Source organism: Eucyclogobius newberryi, unplaced genomic scaffold, assembly GCF_026437365.1.
Source record: "Eucyclogobius newberryi isolate DKJ021-1_F unplaced genomic scaffold, fEucNew1.0.hap1 SCAF_2, whole genome shotgun sequence".
Taxonomy (NCBI): Eukaryota; Metazoa; Chordata; class Actinopteri; order Gobiiformes; family Gobiidae; genus Eucyclogobius; species Eucyclogobius newberryi.
Genome location: NW_027315834.1, coordinates 40,617,582 through 40,640,536, shown reverse-complemented (window position 1 = coordinate 40,640,536; position 22,955 = coordinate 40,617,582). Strand labels below are relative to the sequence as shown.

General features: G+C 40.0%; 1 protein-coding gene across 1 annotated transcript; it reads right to left on the bottom strand.

The window, feature by feature from the left end:
* Positions 1–531: 531 nt before the first annotated feature.
* LOC140368350 (tyrosine-protein kinase JAK2-like) lies at positions 532–22,333 on the bottom strand. Its single transcript, XM_072455337.1, has 23 exons — positions 22,078–22,333; positions 18,532–18,655; positions 18,316–18,436; positions 17,120–17,265; positions 10,936–11,230; positions 9,324–9,443; positions 9,092–9,249; positions 8,284–8,395; positions 8,010–8,196; positions 7,244–7,368; positions 6,752–6,886; positions 6,588–6,675; positions 6,092–6,219; positions 5,882–6,020; positions 5,657–5,808; positions 5,420–5,570; positions 5,210–5,343; positions 4,473–4,662; positions 4,272–4,396; positions 4,027–4,199; positions 2,584–2,701; positions 2,395–2,508; positions 532–2,306 (listed from the first exon to the last, which is right to left on the bottom strand). The coding sequence occupies exons 1-23, from the start codon at positions 22,292–22,294 to the stop codon at positions 2,181–2,183; spliced, it is 3,378 nt and encodes a 1,125-aa protein (XP_072311438.1). The 5' UTR covers positions 22,295–22,333; the 3' UTR covers positions 532–2,180.
* Between the last annotated feature and the right edge of the window lie 622 nt (positions 22,334–22,955).

Sequence of the window (22,955 nt, the reverse complement as noted above, 5' to 3'; positions counted from 1 at the left end):
ATTGTCCGGACTTGTATTTACAGTAAGCATCACATGTAAAAAATATATTGTGTGGAGAAATTAATGTAATTCCTACTGCATCACAATCTGCTTCAAACGGCTCCATACCGCACACCTCACAATAAGATAAGGTTCCTTTAAAGGTGTACTATGTAACAAACTCAATACAAATATGAGACCATTTATACATTTCACTGGGAACCTAATGTGAGGAGTATTTCAAATCAAAAAGGGAGACGTTTGTGAGATGATTTACACTTTTGTTCCTCTTCTCTTGAATGGAACTATTTTGGGGGCGTATTGATACCGCTGCAATGAGGTCACACAGTCATACACATGTTGATGCCCGTTGAGAAATAATAGAATGCCTTCCCGAGGTCGTTCTCCATCTCCCGGTGATTCTTCCTCTTGCATCCAGGACTTCTTAACTTCAAGTAACACTTCACAACCAACTCCAGACTAGTGACTTTGACTGTTCCACAATGACACCAAACTAAAGTATATTCATGAAAACAAGCATCACAGGTCAGATCTGTGGAGAGAGGATGTTTATTTCAAGGCATTCCTGAGCAATAAAACACCTGAAATAAATGCTAAAGATAAGTTTGATGTAATAAAGTAAAAACATTCCAGGCAAAGCAATAACATCCCGTTGTTTTTCCTCCACATCCCTGAATGTGTTCTCAATCTCCAAAAATATATTTACAGAACCTTCTTTAATAAGTTTTAATTTCTCAGGGAAAATCTGTTCAAGCCATTCACTGGTCTGAAATATCACAAATAATAAAAATATACAATTCAAAATCTTCTGGACAATGTTATTCAAATAGCAACAAGCAGAAATGTTGCTTTGCTCTTCGTTACTTCATGTTTACTTCACACTTCATCACATTTCAACCATACAAATGAGGTACAGCCAAATTCCTTCTCAATATTGAATGATACAATGTTCACAAAATGTTCACATTGACCTAAGCACCAAAAGAGTTTAACGGTCTCGTGCACAGGCTCACGTAGGCGCTGCACAATCAATATCGCTGTGTATAATGGCTTAAAAGCAGACTAGATAAATTATACTAAAAATCTATATTACAACGAGTGTGTTTACATGTGCACAAGTGACCCGGTTACTCAATATTCTGTAAATAGCATCCTGGACATTGGCAGGGAGCTAAACGTGTTGGTAACTTTGCAAACGTATGACATTTTAGCACGTTTCTGACAACAAAAGGACACATTGAGATAAGAGTAGCTTCAGAAAAAGAAGCTTTTAACATTAGAAAAACTCGGCCCACACTTTCAGTTCAATCCGAGAGCAACAGACAATCACAGATATTGGTTTGCTGTTAAAAGTTGTCCGTATTGAACAGTAGATAATTTAATTGTATGATGATGATAATAATAATACAAATAAAAAAGCCTGGGTACAAGTTTGAGTCATTTTGGGAAATTAGCTGCTCCTGCCAAATGTGAATCTTTACTTGGCACATGCTCAGTACAGCAGTCGTGGTGACAAATCAGGATGCTGCGTTTACAAGCCACAGGATTCTGGATTCTATTGGAATAAACCAGTTTCTCATAATGAGGACTCAGGATACTGTTCAAATGGACACACACAAAACCAGAATACTTTTCAATACCTGATCAAAGCTGGGGTTTTTTTGCACATGAAACACACTTAATGTTGGTGCTTTACCTATATTGTATTGAGCGCACTTAAAAAATTGTTTAACTTCATTTATCAGACAAGAAAGTAGTGTAACACCTGGGTTCCCAACCATCGGACCGCGATCTAAATTCGGGGCCCAGAGTAAAAATATTCATATTTTAAGATTTATTTTGCGTCTGTTTTATAGTTTACTGTGTTTTACTCTGAAAATATAGGGCCAATTATTCTGGTAAACGGCAAACATGAGCAAAAATACTATTGTTTTTAAAGCGGGGGTTAGGGATTATGCATTTGTGCAGTTGATGCCTGCTCCTTCCACTGGCCCCTGAAAATAATCATATGTTTAGTTCCGGTCGTTTGGAGAAATGAGGTTGGGGATCACTTGCGTCATACTGAGGTCACACCACTTGTACCTTGTGAAAAACATGGCAGCTTTTTTTATTCCGCGAACGCCTCATTTGACCAGTCAGTGACATTCACAAAGTCCGAATTGACTCGAGGCTTTCCACACTTAAAGGCCAAAGGTCGGTCCATGATTATTGCTGTCTCTTACGCTTTCCACGCTGTGCATTAGAGTCTTGAACGCAGGGCGCTTGGTGGGGTCACTGCTCCAGCACTCTACCATCATTTTGTGAATCTGAAAGAACCGGTGAGACAGAAAGAGAGTCACGCTTTAGTTATAATGTATTTTGTTCATGGTAAATGCAGTACGGGCTGGAGCAGACCTCTTTGGGGCAACTGTCCGGGGCTGGCAGTCTGAAGTCCTTATTCAGCAGATCTATTAAATGGTACACAATCATCTGGCCCTGCTTTTCTTTTCCCATTTTCTCCATGAACACCTGTTAAGAATGTACGAAGTTTAGATGAAATACATACATAGAATAATATCAAGGGATGAAAAAGGGGGTCTTTACCGCCGGGGGGCTGCAGTTCTTGTCACTGTAGGTAAAAAGCTCATAGAGAACGACCCCGAAGCTCCACACGTCTGACGCCACTGAAAACTTGCTTTGCGTCAGTGACTCTGGAGCGTACCTAGCAATGAAGGGCAATTTAAACGTCGCGAAAACGACAGTCGGATATTATGTCAAGCCAACAGAAATGTGATTTGAACGTTTTTAACATTTAGACATGAGGCAAATGTAAAATATCTGTTAAATGGATCGCAAACATGCAGAAATATCACCCCTTTACATCATAACCTTTTCCTTTTTGTTTATGCATGTTTCACTATGAATGATATACTTGAACATTCACAATATTACCTACATTTGATATATTGCCCAACTCTACTGTATATTACTGTGCATTAGAGCTGCAACAAACAATCATTTTACAAGTCAAACTATTCTTTTTATTGTTCATTGAGACTTTATAAATACATTATCAACCAAACAAAGGTAGAAATATGGTGACTAAAGGCTTCTAAATAGAGAATATTTACAAATTACTTGTATAACTCAATGTCACAATCTGAAATGTTTGATATTTTGCTCTAACAAAGCACTGTCCTTCATATCTTCAAGCTCTTTCATGTGTTTTAGGGTCTGTATAATCCAGATAACATTTTTTTAATAGTCAGGCTACCCCAAATAAATTGTCTGTTTGCTGTAACCCGAGTCAACATTTTTCATCTGGCTCGGTCGGTAGGCAAATTCTTATTTTTTTTACTTTGAAGGCAAAAAAAAAAGATCCAAATTTTGTCATTTTTTGAGTCGGAGTGACCACCAGGGGTCAGGCTTCCACAGTCAACGACGGAAAACGTCTCTCTCAACCCGACCGAGAGACTAAATCTCACGATTTTAAGATATTTCAATCGACCTTTTGTACGTCGTTATCCTTTATTTTGGTAGCGAAGGCGAGCGGGGGAAACATGCGGGGGACACGGGCGCCGCCATGTTTGTTGTGATGACGCTACTGGGCGTGTTTCAATCCCAGAATGCATCTGCGTAAGTCAAATTTCACACCCTGACAGAAACAAATGTCCTATGTCCAGTGGCGCCGACAGAAGCAAACCAGTTAATAGGCAATATAACGACTCTTACGTGCATTCTGTTTCGTTACAGACGCATGTGGAGGACTGAATATGTGTTACGCGGTGTTATCAGTCCTTTGAGATGAATGACACGTTTAACAATGTGATAAAAATATTCGACACAGTGGTTCAGGAAAGACCGGTCGGTGAGTCGGCAAAATAAAAGATTTAGACGTTTTTTCAACAAAATGCTGATATTTTTTTTCCAGTCGACTAGTTTCAAAACGGGTTACGGCAAACAGACATATTATTTTGCCTAGCCTCACGAGTGGTCAATTAGTCCTAGAAGTCCTATTTTTATCAAAACGAATCATGTGTTGCTCACCAGAAAATGGGACTTTCGCCGGGTTCTCTGACAGTGTAGTATTCTTTGTCTTGCGGCAACATTTTTGTGAGGCCGAAATCGCCAATCTTCACTCTCATCTCGCTCTCAACCAGGATGTTTCGGGTTGCCAAGTCTCTGTGGATGTAGCGCTTCAAGGCCAGGTAGTCCATACCCTGCAAACGCTCAAATCAGTCAAGTACACTACAAGCTGCCGACGTGTGTAGCACATTTAGAACTGTCTGTACCTTGCAAATTTGAGATGCATAGTGTAGAAGCTTGCTGGTGTCGATGTGGTGTCTGTTTTTGATGAGGTAATCTCTCAGGCTTCCATAAGGGAGATATTCCATAATGAGCCGCAGGTTTTTTCTGCCTATAACGGGCCAAGACAGACAAATGAATTACAATGAATACTGACAAAAGCAATGGATCCAGCGGGTTGTTTTCACCTGCACTGTAACAGACTCCTTTGTATTTGACGATGTTCTCATGCTGGAGGGACTTGAGGATGTCGATCTCCCGCTCGAAGTCTCGGAGATGTTCCGCTGTGCTGTGCTGCAGTTTCTTCACTGCCACCACTTCTCCTGTGCTGTCCTGTAACGGGTCATACCGACACATCTCCACACTGCCGAAGTTTCCCTGCATCACAGACAGTTACACTTAAAGGGGACAAAGGAAGTAAAAAAAAAAACTACTTTATTAGCTTTTAACTTTATCTAAAAGTTGAATTGTATAGCTGTGTTTCGTCATCATTAACGTATTGTTGGATTAATTGTTGTATTACTAGATTTAAGTATATTTTTAAGGAAGATATCGTTTTTTTTATTCCATTTCTGTTTCTAATCTGTGTTTCTGTGCTTAATCTGTGTTGCAACACTGAATTTTTGGAATTTTTCACTTAATCTTATCTTATTTTGATCTCATTTCATGGAGCTGCATTTGAAGCTTTCACCTTCCCCCTTACTCCCCCCACAGAATGAGAATTAGTATAAAAATTCAAACTCCGGGTCATACATTTAGGGTACAATATTAAAACATCTGCTTGCTACAGTAAAATATCACTATGAAGGGGCGGGGCCTGTATCAGATGTGCAGTTTTGAACAGGAAGTCAATTAATAAGATGTTTTAGATCAATATAGGTTTTACAATGAACAGAAAGAAAATAGAAAATAGCAATAAATTCACTTTGCCCAATTGCTTGAGGAAAATCAGGTGTCTTTCTTCAAACTGAGCAGGTTCCTGACTTTCGTAAGTCCAGGGAAAGCCAAATGTCCGTGTCCTATTCGGCACCATGTCACTCTCCACAAGCAGTTCATAGTCTGGAAGGGAAAAGTGTTTCACATTTACATTTGTTATAAGTGGTACTTTTCTAATGCTGTCATTATGGTGTATAACCTGGGGTAAAGAGACTGTTGAGGTCTCTGATGACTGCCTTGAAGGACGGCCTGTGTGATGCCTCATAGTCCATGCAGTTGTTAATGAGATTGGCCAGTTCTGTCCATTTTGGTGCAGACAACTGATGTCTGTCTTCATAAAACAGCTTTTTCTGTGACAAAAAAATAAAACAATCTGTAATGGTTATTTGAAACGGACAACAAATATGAACTCATTTAAAGTCACAGTAATGAAGACCTTGAAGCTGTCAAGAGTACTCAGAGGTTTGTCCCCACCACTGCATATTTCCCACAGAGTGGTCCCAAATGCCCACTTGTCTGTGGCCAAGCTTAGATTCTGGGAGCTTTCAATACATTCGGGGGGCACCCATGGGATACGCTCCACTAAGACTGAAAAAACAAACAAAAAACCCTTACTGGTAACATACTGGTGCTAACATCTTTTACCTTGTGGCGTTCTCACCTTCTTTGGACAGAACTGTGATGCTGATCCCAGGGTCGGACAGCTTAATAAACGGGAGACTCCCTGTTTTACGATCCTCTTCTCGAATCAAGAGGACATTTTTGGCACAAACATTTCCATGTATGAGGCTCTTGTTCTCCTGTGAGCATCCATAAACATACATCTGATAAAGTCTGCACCACATTAATACATTAATACCACATTTCTTACCAGGTAATGCATGGCCCAAGCCAGCTGTTTGGCCACCTCTAGCTTCCAGGTAATATTAACACTACTTTTATTCTTTTTTAAGTAGATGTCCAATGAGCCAAACTTCCCATACTCCTGCACCATCATGTCTGACAAAGAGGGAACATATTAAGTTACTTACTACTCAGACATTAATGGAACAACATTAGGGATAAGCTAACAATTTCTGGTATGTTACGAAATGAAAACATTAGGACTAATGACATTGGAATTACATATATATCAAATATCTCCCTTATAGCTCATTATACTACAATAGAAAACGTGTTAAAAGGCTGCATTGATCTCTAGGGTCTCATCTGTATCTGTAAGGACCAGAAACATCCCAAAGGTCAATAACCCTCTTCCTCTTTCACTCCTTCCGTGGGACGTTTGCAGACTCTTTGACGCCACGTTCCTCCTACAGGATTCTACGCAGCTCGTTTCCTGACAGCATTTACTCGTCTCGGAAACTTACTCTCGTCCCCACAAACGCATACACCGTAGATGAGGAGAAGATGCTTGTGGGACAATTGGCTCATCATACTGGCTGCTTCGTAGAATGACTTAAGAAAGAACAAGAATGAATAAGTGTTTTTTTGTCTTTTTACCAATCACTCCATTCTGTAACAGTTCACAAACCTCTGAGTAGTTGCGTTGAGCCTTGTCAAGGATCTTTATCACAACGTCTAGTTTGTGAACATCTCCATAGTCTCCGAGCTCCTTCCGAACTCCACAGAAGATCTTGGTGAACGTCCCTTGGCCCAGGCTCTTGCTCTAGGGGAGACACGTCGTGAGGTCAAAAGTCAATCATGGCAAAGGGGAACCTCAGTTGTGTCAAAGATATTACTGACAAACGGTTTCAGTTAATTAGTGGTGGACCTATTAAACAAGTTATTGGGTATGGATTGTTTCAGGGAAAAGGCAGCGAGAGAAAAAAAAGCAGCATTATCATCATCATTTCACTAATTGGCTCTGCATTTTAATACTAAATAACTAATTAAGATTCTTGACAAATGTCTAATCTCATATTTATTTGTCTAAAGTTAAAAGGGTCCAATCAGTTTTGGTGGTAATTCTGCTTCTAGAGGTTGTCTATACTAAAATGTACACCAAGAGAATATGTTCACGTACAACGACAAGATCCTCCCGTTTGATCTTGTGAAAGACCATCTGGCTGATGTTGTGTTTCTGTAGCGATGGAGACAGTGGCACATCAGCTCCTTGACTGTTTCGACACACCAGTAGATTGGATTTATCTGCAATAAAGAAAGATACTTTTCATCCCATAATCTGCACATGTTCATACAGAACACACATTTCATCACATTGGCAGAGGTGAGTATTACTCCGTTGAATCTACTTCATAGTAGTTTCCCGACAGCATACTTTCTTAGTAACACTACTCTTTCTTGAGTGAAAGCTTTGGTTCCTCTTCCCACTGTGAGGAAGTTCAACAAGTGACAAAAGCTTTATTTGTCGACGATGTGAAATAATTTGAACCTTTGTGTTTCTTGGACAGTTACTCTTGAGTATTCGTTTTCCCAAATACTTTTTAACTCTTTCTTCAGTCATTTCTTGGACCACTACTTCAGAATCAGAAAAGCTTTATTTCCATTGTCAATGAACAGAATTAAAAAACATAGGAACTTGCTTTGGTGATTCGGTGCAACATTTATTTATTTGTTCATACTTTGACTTGAGTAATATTATTTTGAAGTAACATTACTCTTACATAATTTTTGGCTACTCTACCCACCTCTGCTCATGTGTTCATTCATCAGTAGACTGTAGACTTCAGTAGACTGTCCCCGAGAGGCATAACTAATTTTAATCTCTTGCATAAACTCAGGCTGAGACTAGTATGTTTTCCCTCTGTGGCGTGCACTGTGGAGCTGACCTTTGGGAGTCGGTGCACAGCACTTTGTGAGCTGAAACGTGTACCCGTCCGTACGCAGAGCCTCCTTTTGGTAGCAGTTTAAAAGCTCTTTCAGCGATCCAAAGCTTCTCTTGGCTCCACTCAGAATATACTCCCCGGCCTCGGTCTTCACTATCTGACAGTGCTTATAGTCCACCATTGATTCATACTAAGAATGAACAACACAAATTCATAAGAGAACGTTTTTGCTTTCTTGTTGAAAATGAATAAAACAAACAAACAAACAATAACTAACCCCAACCACAAATGACATGAAGAATTTATCGTAGTCTCTGGGACTACACCGCAAGATGTACAGGCCTTGGTGATTACCAGTCAGACGTAGCTTACTGATTGTGAACTCCATCCTGTAAACAACAACAAAAGAATCATATATCAGCAGGTCAAATATATTAGCGAACGCATTGACTGAAATGTGATGTTTTAAAGGGGACGTATCATGCAAAATCAACTTTAATTTATATATTGACCTTTATTTAACCAGAAAGAGTCCCACTGAGATTTCACTGAGAATCTCATTTTTGGGGGAGTCCTGGCTCCTGGAGCGAAGCCTATTGTACAAAACCTGCACAGACACGGCGAGTACTCCACACAGAAAGGCCCTGTGCCTCCCGGGAGTCGAACCCAGGACCTTCTTGCTGTGAGTTGAGAGCGCTGCGCCACCGCGTCGCCCAAATAACCTTTAATGAGCTTTTAACCTCACCTTACAATGATGGTTCCTCGTTGTTTACGGAAAGTTATATTGATTTATTCGTGCACGTTTGAATAATCCTGAATTGTTCTATTACTGTCTGAGGCTCAAGTACTCAGAAAATCCCTGTTTTCCCCTTCCCCCTATCCCCACCCACATCCTGTACTTAGTTGAAATTTGTTGAAATACGAAGTTCTGCCGTTTTAAACAGGAAGTCAACTGACCCGTTTCTATTACTAAGCCGTTTTTAGATCAGTGTTGTGGTTTACGACGGACAAAAATACAACCATCTACTTGTGTCGTAGTTCAAAAATAAGAACGTGAATGCACTGTCTCTTTTTAAGTTACTTACGACACGGGGCCATGGCAGTAGCTCTGAAGGCATTCAAGAAGTCTGGGAGGAGCCACTTCTTTGCACAGATAATGATGAGCATCCGACACCAGCCTGTAATATCCATCCACTAACGATACAAATGAGAGGGCTTCTGACAGCGAGTGAAACTCTATTTCCTAAGGCACAGCAAAAGACAAAATAAAACTCATTTGTGACAATAAAAGTGTGGAGCGGAGCAGAGTGTACGCACAAGAGTCTGGCTGTCTTGTCTGGTTAAGGTGACAATGCGACTCTCTGCAGAGCCCTCCTTATTGGACTGTTTGATGCTGATATCAATCACCTCCGGGAAGTCGCAGTATGTCTGTAGCTCCTGTAGAAAAGATGTCAAAAGAGGTTTAATACATATAAAACTACCATAACTACCTACTGTTCAGGTCTGTGCAGTGGGGAGAAAAGTGAAGATTCATTCAAAGTTTCCATAGCAACAGTGCTCATTAAAAAAGTAACAGTAGATTGACCATAATGCTAAACTGTTTGTTATTGTAGAGAGGTTATAATTAGGGATGTAAAATACTCTAAATATTTTGAAATTGTATTGTCAAAAGTCCATGTTCCATTGACGATATGAAGACAGATATGTCTTTGGAATATAACAGCAACGATTCACATCAAAGGCATGTCCTACCATAAAATGCGTATTGTGTTCATATTATAGTGTGAGATTTGCAAATTGTTACATCCCTAGTTATGATATCTAAAGATTTTTACTTTAAAGATTTTGTCACTTGGACATTTCTACAGGCTATTTAGAGTATGCAGATTCACACTGCTGCACTGCACAGACTGGTTTTCAAGTGTCTGACCTATTCATTGTGGCTTTCTGCTGACAAATCTAATAACTATTGAGCAAAATGGGTCGCTGTTTGTGAAAACGAGTAATCGAGTGTATGTATGTAACTATATACATTTTGCTTTAAACTTATTGGGTTGATAAACAGTGCTTCTTATTTTTTCTGTAATCAAGATGCTCTGTGATGTTTGAGGTTTGTAATGTTTGCTTTGTTTGTAAGTTTTCATCATGCAATAAAACATTTGAAAATATTAATTAAAATGTTAAAAGGGCAAAAGATTCAAGAGGAAACAACTCTATTTACAGGCCATAGTTAGACGCTGCTTCTCTGTGTAACAATGTTCGATTCTCTGCGGTGACTTTACCTGTTTAATCTGGTGCATCTGCAGCACTAAACATAGTCACTGCCAGAGCAACTTATTGGATATAATATTTAAATACTACTTTCAATTCACTTCAAGAGGGTGAAACAAGTTCATCACGACCAATTATTGACCAAACCAATTCAAAAATGTAATAATATTTTTTCTGTACTATACAAAGACTTTAAATTGTGCTGAGAAAAGAGGTTTATGACTGAGGCCGAGCAGCAATTAACCAAAAATGTCTGAAAAAAACATTTGTTTGTGTGTGTGTTTTTTTTTTTTTTACAAATACAATCTATGAAGAAGTCCTCAATCGGCACTTCTAACTTCATCTCTGTCAAATTTAGTAAAAAACTCATACTGATTACCAAAATAATAGTTAGTTGCAGCCCTTGTCACTTAACCTGCTACTTATTCTGTCCATAGCCACTTTTTGTACAAATCAGAGTTGAAGCCATATCTGTATCTGTTTGTCAATATATTTATCATTTTATTGCATAAATCTATTCACTTGTTGTCCTTGAACTGTGCAGTGCAACAGTGGAATTTCCCCATTGTGTCATCTCACCTTTCCTGCACTTACTACTGTTAACACAAGAGGACCACGACTTTCCCACGACAACAAGGCATAATCCGCCTCCTCTCACCTCGTCCGAACCCTCCACCTCCTCCACCTTTGCCCACTGAATGCCCGTGTTGCCCGTGACGACGATGGCGACCCGATGGGCGGAGGCGTTGGACACGGTGAAGCGCTCGGCGTAGAGGGACGGCAGCAGCATCTCCAGACTCATCAGGTATTTGAGTCTGAGATTGAAGAGCGTGGCCTTGCATTCGCTGAACTGCTGGATGAACCTCCTGAAGCGATATCGGATTCTCTTACGGGTCAAGATGTTGTACTCCTGGATGCGGTTTCTCATGCAGCTGGGCAGGAAGGATTTGTAGCTAATGCAGAAAGACATAAGAGAAGTCAAAGCAATGTGTAAGTTTGTACCTCAAATGCACGGACATGTAAACAATCCACTTATGGTATTAGCTGGGGAAAAAACAAGCCTATTAGGACATTTATACTATGAACAGGAACATTTGTAGTATTTAAGGCACAAGGAGAGATCATGAGGAATGTTGAAGAAAAGCAGCAGCAGAAGCAGCTAAACTGTACTTTGACAAGGTGGGCGTCGGCATCCAAGACCACTCTGAAACCTACTGAAACGGTCAACAAACAAGCCCTATGAACTTACAATAAAATAACTCATCATTACTGTATCATTTCAGAACAAAATACAACATACAGTTTTTTTCAATCTCTTCGGCAGTCTGATTCATATTGTGACTGTGTGTTCTGTCGCGTTCTCTATTCAAAGTGATTTTAAATGTAACTTATAATTACAATTACATGGATGAAATGATACTGAATTACAAGGACACATTTATAAATCTACTCAAAAAAGTACAATTACAGTCATGTGAATGTTTGTAATAGTAAACATCAGAAACGTTACATAGTGCACCTTTAATGTTACTACTTATTACACTGAAGAACACTAACATGTAAAACAAATGCAATTGTGGATGAAATTAAAGGCTCTTATTACTTAGACTATTATCAAATGAAAGTGGTTTAAGAAGTGCACCATTTTAAAGAACATTTAAAAAGGTTTGCTTTGGTGTTAAAAGGTGTTTTGTACAAATAAACATGCTAAATATCCACCAGATTTCAAAAAACAAACCATAAATATAGCCGCAAGCGGCAATGATCGGCCCTCGCCACGCCGCCGCCACACTGCCGCCACGCCGCAAGAGGAGGGGGCGCTTACGCGCCCCAATTGTCCTTTTATTACGCTAAACATAACTAAACATTTAACCTCCATATAAAATCTGTAGGGGGCGCTGTGGCGCCAAATGAATTTATTTCACTTCAAGTAGGTTTAGGGCAAAGAGTTTAACAACTGATTCTAATTTGACGCAATTCGGACTTTATCTGCGCAAACGGCAGAAATTTTAAATATGGGAGATTTCTGAAATTCTAGCTACAGTTTGCGGCTTCGCCGCACAGAGACCGTGGGAGGTATCAATGTAATTTGGATAACTTTTGATGTCCCACTCCTCAGTAGCATTTTCACCAAATTTCAGCTTTTTAGGGCCAACGCCCTGGGAGGAGTTCGTAAAAGTACGACGTTTGGAAAAACTCCGAAGTCATGTTTAGCCATTTTTGAAGCAATGTGGCCGACATTTGGTTGGGCGGACGGCGTTGCCGTAATAATATTTTTTACTTCTCTTGTCACCATCTACCTCTGCGCCAAATTTCATGATTCTACGATCAGATTTTTTTTTGGGTCATTTCCCATCTCTCAATGCATTTTTGGTACATTTGGGGGCGCTGACACGCCAATTTTTTTTATTTTAGAAAAGGGAAATACCCAGAATGTAGAGAGGCACGATTTTTAGAGATGTGAACATTTTTGTGACTTTTCGTCAATGTTCACTGGGTAAAAAATAGGGGGGTTGGTCCCGAGAAGAAGAAAGAATAATATTCCGATGCGAAAACAATGTTTCCCATTTTTCAAATATCATAAACTATACATTTTCGGAAAGCGCGAGCGCTTTCCTACCTCATGGTGTGGGTCCCTGGTCACTGACGGGTACTTTCGTTAATTTTGAGTGGGCTCCGCCCACTTTGTGTTTTTGGCCCTCTATACAGTAATAATGTTAAATTTTTGCATTACATGTTTATGTGCACGGAACATGCAAGAGATGGGGAACGTATTCGTGAGCTACTTAGCGCAAATGAGTGCTTTATATGGGGATGACGACCGCGAAGCGGTCGTCATCCCCATATAAAGTATCTCAATGTAAAGTGCTCGTTTAGTGCGCACTTTTGCACGGGCTTCGCCCATTTACAACGGTAATGTTCCATTTTCCTACTACTAATTAGTATGCACGGGGCGTGCATGAGTGAAGGAGTGCGTTAGTGAGTGTTTGGAAGTGGGCGAGCGCTTCGCGCTCGATTTCGTGCGCACTACGTGCGCACTTTCGCAGCCGTGCTTCGCACGGCCTTACGAGATTAATAGGCCTCTCGCCAGCTTGTGGCGCTCGGGCCTAATAATAAGCTCTTACGATTAATGAGTGAGTTGTTTTTCATCAATAGTTTCTTTAGTCCTTGCTCTGTTGCTCTGCTGTTTGTTTTCAAGCTTTGACTCTTTTATGTATCGGCTTTAGGGAATTTCTCTTTATGTGTTGTCTCATGCACAACCACAAGGGGACAGTTTGGACACGGAAGAACACGTGGTTTATTTACTGTCACCACTACAATAGATCCATGGTGGTAACTCGAGTTGCCTCATGCCCGCAATAACTGACAAAGCTTTTTCTCCAGAGGAATCTGAGTAAAAGTGTGATGTCCATAAAAATATAGTTAGAAAGTCTAAGTAGTTAGAAATAGTAAGTAAATTAAATGGACAGAAATGGGGCCTTGAATCACTTGAATCATTCCTATGATCACTAGTCTAGATAACAACCAGTATAGCTTGTGTTTAAACCCTGCAGGTTAAATTGCCACTCATAGTTCTGACATCATAGTCACATTACAGCCCCACAGGACCGGAGGCCAGTGCGGTCCTTTTGGACCAACTTTCACTACAAGGTAACCTGGGCCCCAATCACCAATTAACTTCTCATTTAAAAGATATAATATTTTGTTTTATTGTAACTCCAATGGCAACCGTCATAATTTCTACTATGTCGGAAGCACAGAGTCTATTATATTGTGCAACTGTCCAATGACTCATCATACATAGGCTATAGTCTGTTCAAATCAGACTGAAATTAACTTGCAAATGTGTCATTGTTCTTTTCAGCCTGTAGGTGAGGCATGCATACCTGAACAAGGGATGTCTCGATCAGGTTTTTTTTGGGCCCCAATCCAATTCCGAGTCGTCTGATTGTGAGTGCACACATGGCACGGCGCACACGGTGCACACATGGCACACATGGCACGGCGCACACGGTGCACACATGGCACACATGGCACGGCGCACACGGTGCACACATGGCACACATGGCACGGCGCACACGGTGCACACATGGCACACATGGCACGGCGCACACGGTGCACACATGGCACGACGCACACACGGCGCACACGACGCACACACAGCGCTCGTAGGCGCGAGCGAACATTTTTTAAGTACTTTTGCCGTCCCACCACCATCCTTCAACCTCAGCCCAGCGAGAACATTGCTGGGGTATTCATGTATGATAATAAGCTTGAAATGTATAGCACTGATCAAACTATTACGAGTAAAATGTATATCTGATCACTGATCAGGATGCAAAATCCGATTTCGATCGAGTCTGAAACCACGTGATCGGGACATCCCTAACCTAAACCCACGTTCAGGTTCGGATTCAAATCCAGAGGTTTAGGTTCAGGTCCAGACCTAATGAGTCCGGCTGAACCCATGCCATATTTGCATAATGTTACAACAGCATAACACACGTTACTTACGCTAAATTAAGTTGAAGACACTTGAACAAGGACGACTATCAAACACAAGGCTTAAGTTCAGATTGAAATGAACTCAACTTGTCTGCTTTATTCATTGTTTTTAACAGAAGTTACAACTCATACAAGTACCTGGGTGTTCATCTGAACCACAAACTGTACAGGAAGAGCCAGAGTCGGCTCTACCTCCTGAGGAGACTCAGGTCTTTTGGAGTGACAGGGCCACTCCTGAAGACCTTCTATGACTCTGTGGTGGCATCAGCTCCTGTAGGTGTGGCCTGCTGGAGCAGCAGCATCACAGAGAGGGAGAGGAAGAGGCTGGACAGAGTCATCAAGAAGTCCAGCTCCGTCCTGGGCTGTCCTCTGGACTCTGTGCAGGAGGTGGGGGACAGGAGGGTCCTGGCTAGATTCACATCTATGCTGGACCATGAGTGTCGCCCCCTGCAGGACACTCTGTCCGCTCTGGAGAGCAGCTTCAGTGAGAGACTGATCCACCCTCGCTGTGTGAAGGAGAGGTTTCACAGGTCTTTCCTTCCTGCTGCTGTCAGACTTTATAACAAACACTGTTAGTCCTGAACACTCGCAATACTGACCTAACCATGTGCAATTCTGTCATATGTGCAATTACCGTCGTGATTCATGTGCAATTACTGTGAAATTCATGTGCAATCCATGTGCCGTCGTGACACATATTCATGTGCAATTACTGTCGTGATCACATGCAATGGTATTTATGTATTCATGTATTTATTTTGTTTATAGGAGATCTTCTACTGAAAGTGTTTTTCAAACTTCCTATAAGTGATCTGTTCTTTTCTTCTGTATCTACCTGCGTTGCAGCAATGAAATTTCCCCATGTCGGACAATAAAGGAATATCTTATTTTATCTTAATTTACAAATCACAAGCTACTAGCTAGCTGCTAAATTATAGCTTAATAGTTAACCCACATTCACGTGTTTTACTTGGTATAGGGGCAGCGGTTTCAGCTGATACTATGTTTGTCAAGTGTATTACTGGTTTGACTGCGCTGCCCCCACACTTGAAGGGGGTCTACCCACAATTTGAAGTTTAATGCTGAATTTAGACGTAGCCTTTAGATACATTTCCACAATTTTGCAGATCCATTGGTATCAAAAGTCAGGTAAAAACCTTCAAAAACTAGCATAACAGTCAACTGGAACCACTATAAATCATTAGCAGTATCAAAAATAAAATATGAATTTTTTTACACAACACACAATACATCATATTAGACACCAGCCCATATTTAACAACTGTAGAATACAAAATACGATTACAAAATATAAAGTCCAATTAATGAATCCAGCAATTAAACAATATTACTTTGACTTAACTTAGATTACTTAGATATAAGTATACATTTAAGATTTACTTAGATGTATAGATGTATATTGCACATTAACCCACTGAAATAAATGCCAAATACATCACTCCACAATATAACACAGTTATTTCATTCATATTGTAGTGACCCTAATGTTAAGCATTATCTGGTTAAATGTTCCTTTCACACTGTTGTTAATGCATTGTGTGGAGTCCAGGTCATTACATTGGTTAAATGTTTGGGGGGGCGGGGCCTGTGTTTGAGATGGGAGTGACTTGTTTTTGGTGTGTGTATGTGTGTATGTGTGTATGTATGTGTATGTGTATGTGTACCAAGTCCTGCCTCTGGCATTTTGGGCCTTTTCAGGAGGAGGGGCCATGCATTAGACCCCGGGTTACTGTATCAGTAATAAATGTAGAGTAGCTGCAGTGTTCCTGTTGTTTATTTGGTTTTCAACCTCTGTTTAATAAATGTTCTCTTAGATTCAATTAAAAAAAAAATTTGTAACGCCCAAAATCACAACAACGTTTGCCTCTGAGGGCCACAGTGAAAAACAAATCAAGCAATGATAATTAGATATCCAATAGGAGAAAATTCTATTCCTCATACAGTTTTACCACTCACTATTAAAATGCAGAACTAGAACGTCGTCTGCTTTACCTCTGTTGCCTGGTCAGTGCCACGTGCTACAATACAAGTCCTGATACATGGTCCACGATACGCATCCTACAATACCATATGTGTCCTGATACATGGGTATCCCTTAAAACCAGACTAAATTTATGATTTTATTAAGTAGAATAAATCATCCTATGAATAAATCACCTTTTTCAGCAGATTCAGCCTTAACGCAGCAGTCAGCATGTTAATGACTGGAGAACTCGGCAATTCGTTTAATGGAATTCTAAACCAATGATAATGATATAATAATAATGTGGTCTTGAACTGTTTTTCTTTTAGTTTGTAATTAAGCTTTGGTTCACCTGTTATAGTTGTAGATGTCCACTGGAGATTCACCCCTCTGTTTGGCAAGTCTCATCATGTCCAGCACGGCCACGCCCAAACATTCCTCCTGCGCCTCGTGGCTCACTGGAACCTGAACTCGCCCGGTCAGGTAGTCACAGCGCCACTAAACACCGACACAGCAGAGACAAAGACACATGAAGATCACTGACTGACAAGAAATCTATGAAGAAATGTTTTCAATCGAACCACAGTCAACTCAAGTCCTTTTGAACTCCTGCTCACGTTTTTCTACATGCAGTTCAACTCAGGAATAGTGGAGGGCGATACGGACAAAAAGGAATAGTCTGACCAAAAGAAATGTGTTAAAACATGTCTTTAAATGTATTAGCTGAGGTTTAATGATCAGACAAATGTAAAATGTCTGTAAAATGAATCACAGAAGTGCAGAAATATCACTTAATACACTTTTTTCCACCAATCAGCTCTTTTTCTATTATAATTTCTATAAACAATGCACTCGATATGCAGTATTAATATCAAACCATACCTTTCAAACAACATATACAATATTATTTCAACATATTGCTCACTTCTACTTCTAGAATATGTCATGTGTCTGTGGGTAAAGTGTGATACATGTTGTAGTGGCAGTCTGTTGACACATGGCTCTAGGGGTCAATGTGTAAGTAAGAGATAACAGAAATGAACAGAACAACTCACAGAAAGAAACACGATGTGCGGATAAATGCAGCACAATGGAGGAAGCTATTTCAAAATATCTTAGTTTGTTTTGGTGCAGTAAATATTCAGAGACTGAAATAAGCCTTACCACTGGTTAAGCTGTGTGATCGAAACACGCCACACTTCCTGTTCTCTCACAGACTGACGGGGCGAAGCCAGACAGAAATAAATATGCACCACTAATATCTCCTCTAACCCCAAGTTGTCCTGCACATCATTATTCCTAATAGTGGGAGAGAAAAGAGCAATGGCCGGGCAAAAATGCAAGACCTCAGAACCAAAAATATCTATCTAGGCTTCCACACTGTATTTGATTGGTTTGTATGTTTACATATTGGTTGAATAATGCAATTTCCATAGTTAAAGGTTTTTTTTTTTTGTTTGTTTGTTTGTTTGTGAAAGGTTGTATGTAGACTCTAAAGGGGTGATATAAGCTATTGCATATTATAATGCAAGCCAACTATAAACTCACCTGAAAAAACTGATATGCCATGACTGAGTCGTCCATGACTGGGCTCTCAGAGCCTTTGCAGACGCCACAGCGATGTGCGCAGGACGGTTTCCCAGTGTTGAACCACCCAGGAAAATAGTATCTATGGAGACGAGACAGAAAAACTTTAATAAATCAAAAATAAATTGAAAAGAGACTGACCAATTCTGAAAGGAAAAACAATAAAAACATGTGCACCTAATCCTGAAATGCAAGTTTTCCACGGCCAATGGTTGAACTTTAAAGACATGGTTGGGTGGAAACCAAATGCTGTCACTTTCTCTCATCAGGCTGAACAGGCCGAAATGCAAAGGGGCAATACCTGTACGAACACAGAACAGAAGAGTTAATTGTGGATTCAGTTTTTGTCATTTAAGACCTTTTGGATGTTGAAGAATTGATATCACTGCAGGTTTTACTGTGGTCAAGGTCATTGTGCCAATATTGACACGAAGTTTAACTGTTGTTCACTTTGAAGATTAGACAGCAGTCTTGTGTAAATACAACAATGAGCACTTTATCATGTGACGACACATATATACATAATCACCAATTATGTTTATCAGTACTTATCAGCAACCATAAAGTTGTTACAATTTGCATACAGAAATCCTTCTCTTCTGTGTAGTTGTCAGTTTTACCAAGGTTTATTAAAACATGCACACATTTTTGTGGACTTAGGTGGCTTATAACAAAATGCACAATAAAGAAACACAATAATTAAATTACTTAAATATATACAACAAGTCACTGTCTATTAAGATGTATTTGTGGATATATTTTCACTTCTGTTATGATCCCGGTGGCAAAAACCCAAAAGCAGTCCAAATCAAGGCAAATTAGAATTTATTAAAAGGCACAAAGGCAGGAGCAGGGCAGGGCAGGAGTTACAAGCAGGACACACATCAAGTGCCGAACAGACAGAGAACAAAGGGGAGACAGAAGTTAAACACAGAGAAGCAGGTGATTGGTGGGAAACAAACAAGTGGCAGGAGAAACTAATTAAGGTAACGAGAAGACTGACAGCAGGTGTGGTGGGAGGTGCCTGGGAAATCCAGGAAGTAACAGACGGCAGGTGAGGGGCGGAGACACAGAAACACCATGGGAGCACATGACAAACACACAACTCTTATTGTCTTGGAAAAACAGCAAATGTGGCATCAATCTAGGAAACATCTGTGAGAATGAAGAAATGACACGAGCAAAGTATGAAAAACCACAATACGGAAGTCAAGACACACTGTTCATGAACAACATAGCCCTCTGAACTATGCAAAAAATGCATCAGTCTTTCTGTAATTTATCTACTAATCTAAGGCCGTTTTTAAAAACTACAACTGCAATATGATATGATATTGGATTTTCAGTATAAATTGTTCGTATATCTCTCTATGTAACAAAAAAGTATGAAAGGAGATGATAATGAAAGTTGAAGAGTTTGTTTCTTATCACTGCTCATGAGTAAAACAGGTAACGTGGCAGAGAGATAAGGTTCTGTACGATTCGGCAAAAAACCCACAATTGCTGCTTAAAGGTACACTATGAAACTTAGGGCTTGGATATCAGAATATTGTTGGATATGACTTGTAACTAACGTTTACATTGTTAACATCACCCATCCTTCAGTGGTCGCTGCAGATCTCCAGATCTTGAGCTTGGCTTGGTCAGGATTACTGAAGCTGGAGGATTAACGTGGATGTTTTAAGTTGATGGGGGAAAGTGGAGGGCCCAAGCCAACCCACCCAGAAACATGCAAACTCCACACAAAAGTGCCCGGACTGGCCCGGGAGTCGAACTCGCAACCATCTTGCTGTGAGGTGAGCCTCCCTTGATGTGGTTATTATCAGTATTGTACGTCACACTTGATCTCATATGGAATGTGGGAGTCCCTCTTACTTCAGTAGTAAGATTTACCAGTTCGAGCGGCATTCCAGGGCATTTTTTCAAGTAGGATGGGGGGAAAATCCCACCTGTAATTTGAAAGTTGTTATGCACCAACATTCTTTCATTTAGAATACTCCTCAACATTCTGACAGAGTGGCAGGATTTATGGGCAGCACAAATGATGAAATGTGTTTCATTGTTTTTTTCCAGTGATGGTCATAGCAGTATTTCAATTGTTTATTTTGTTACTTGAGTTAACTAAATATTTGTTGCAGACCATTATATTTATTATTAGACTGTAGCACCAGTTTCACATTTTAGATGTGTTTTGAGCTGCTACAGAAGAAAACATAATTTCTCACCATTGACTCTTTGTGACGTCGCCGGCATGAACTCTACACCCCTACTGCAATATTAATGAACAATAAGATCCCAAACACGAGATAAGGATGGGCTACCTGGCAACCACAATTTTTCCACCAACAAGTATTTCCCAGGAAGTAGTGAGTACTTAATATATTGTAATAGTATAGTCAAGATATCACATTCTATAACAGTGGTTCTTAACCTTTTTGGAGGTACTGAACCCCACCAGTTTCATAAGCGCATTCACCAAACCCTTCTTAATTGGAAAAATAAAATATGATTTTTTCAAATTCAAAACATAGGTATATATTTAACTGGTGCACAAAATTAACAGTGATCAACATCACTGTGTTCAAAGAATAAAATCATCAAAACATGATTTTCACATAAAAACAAAAACATAATAATGAATATTTACTGCAAATCAGTGTGACTTCTGCTGTTGCCTTTCACAGACCAGTTCAGAAATGCTTCACCTTGGCAAGTGCCACTCTCAAGTCAAGTCTGTTCCTTTTCTTCATTTTGATGTCCCGCATCCTCAAAGGATTGCTCGCAAACATATTATATTATAGTATAGTAGTTATAGAAAATGACAAGGGAAATGGCCCCAGAGGCTGACCTTTTGGTCCTATTGGGGCCAGGCTGGTGCCAAGACTTAGCCCAGAAAGGAGGCCTTTGATACAGGGTAAACTCTGGGGCCTGTTCCCTATTCCTTTTGGCCCTTTTGGGGCCAGGCTAGTGCCAAGACTTAGCCCAGAAAGGAGGCCTTTGATTCAGGCTAGTCTCTTGGGACTCTGGCCTGGTCCTTTTGGCTTTTGGCTGGTGATGGTCTTATCCCAAAAGGGATTTTGATACAGGTTAGACTCTGGGCGATTTCCCTGGTCCTTTTCACCCTTTTAGGTGCAAGCTGGTACCAAGACTTTGCCTGGAAAGGTGGGCTTTGATTCAGTCTAAAATATTAAGAAAGAAATCACAGGACGTACCATCATGAGAGTCACAAGTCGACAACTGAGCGCATCAAATTCCCTGCAGCACTGATAGGCCAAGCGGGGCATGTCATCACGAATTATATGTGTGTCTTGACCTTCACCGAACCCCTGAGATTGACTCACCGAACCCCTGGGGTTAACCCAGGTTAAGAACCACTGTTCTATAATATAAAGATTATTTACAATCCTCTTTCATTCTAATTACATTACTGGTCCAATAGTATGTGACCAGCTTTGCAAAATCCAAAGTCATTATTACATATAAAAAGGCACTACACATTTACATAGGTGTATTTTTTTGGTAGTCTAGATTAAATTGTTACGATACTATTTTTGCTTCTAAAATGGTCATGATTATTAGATTTGAGCTCTTACAATGATATTGTAACCTAAATAAATCACAATTATCGATTAACCGACATCCCCATAGTCACATTTGATGCATATCCTCGTTTCGCGGCCTTAGATTGAATATGTCGCGTGTTGCCATGTAACTGGGTCTTACCACAGGCCTTTGCCGCAGTAACACACAGCTCCTCTGCCACATACTCTCCAGCTGGGAACGATAGCCTGCTTCCTTTGTTGTCCTCTGTTTTGTCTCCTTCTGTCTTTCCGGCGTGGTACAAGTGGACAGTCAAACATGTGGAGTGGCTAGTTGCCGCAGGGTTAACCTCCGGGACCTGTCCAACGTGTGGCGCAGGACAGGGAGCTGTGCCAGACATTTCAGCAGAGAACAGGCCATAAGCGTCTGGGAGAGCATCGGCCTGAAAAGCAACAAGACTGTGTGAATGTAATGACAAGTAGAGATATAATTTAAAATATATATATATATATAATATCACAATTGTTGTTTTGGAGATATGCATCATTAGAATATGGAGTATAATTCCATTACAAATGACAAGAAAAAGATTCTAAATAAATTGAACAGAAATGTCTAGTGTTGTGTCCCAAACAAGGGAATAAAGTGATATTTCTTCCCTTTTGTGATTGATTTTATTGTCTGTCACAGTATGTGCGATACTTGACCATCTACCAAGGCATTTACAGGCGCATTTTAGAACATTCCTTATGCTTTGTTAAAATATTGTCTGAATATCGAGATAAAAGTAAAAAAATAAAATAAATCAAGAAATACATTTTGATCAATATTGCCCATCCCTAATAACTAGTATATAGTAGTAATGAAAAGTGAACGGGTGTTGTCACAAAACTTCTTTATTTATTGTATTTATCAACCTAAATGCTTTTGCGTTTGCGGGCGTCCTGGAGACTGTTCCGCTCAACACTTGATATGAATTTTGATAGCACAATGATGATTAAACTCATTCTATCCATAAGTATCTGGGTTAGGGTTGCACAAGTAAAAGTGTGTGGTTTTGA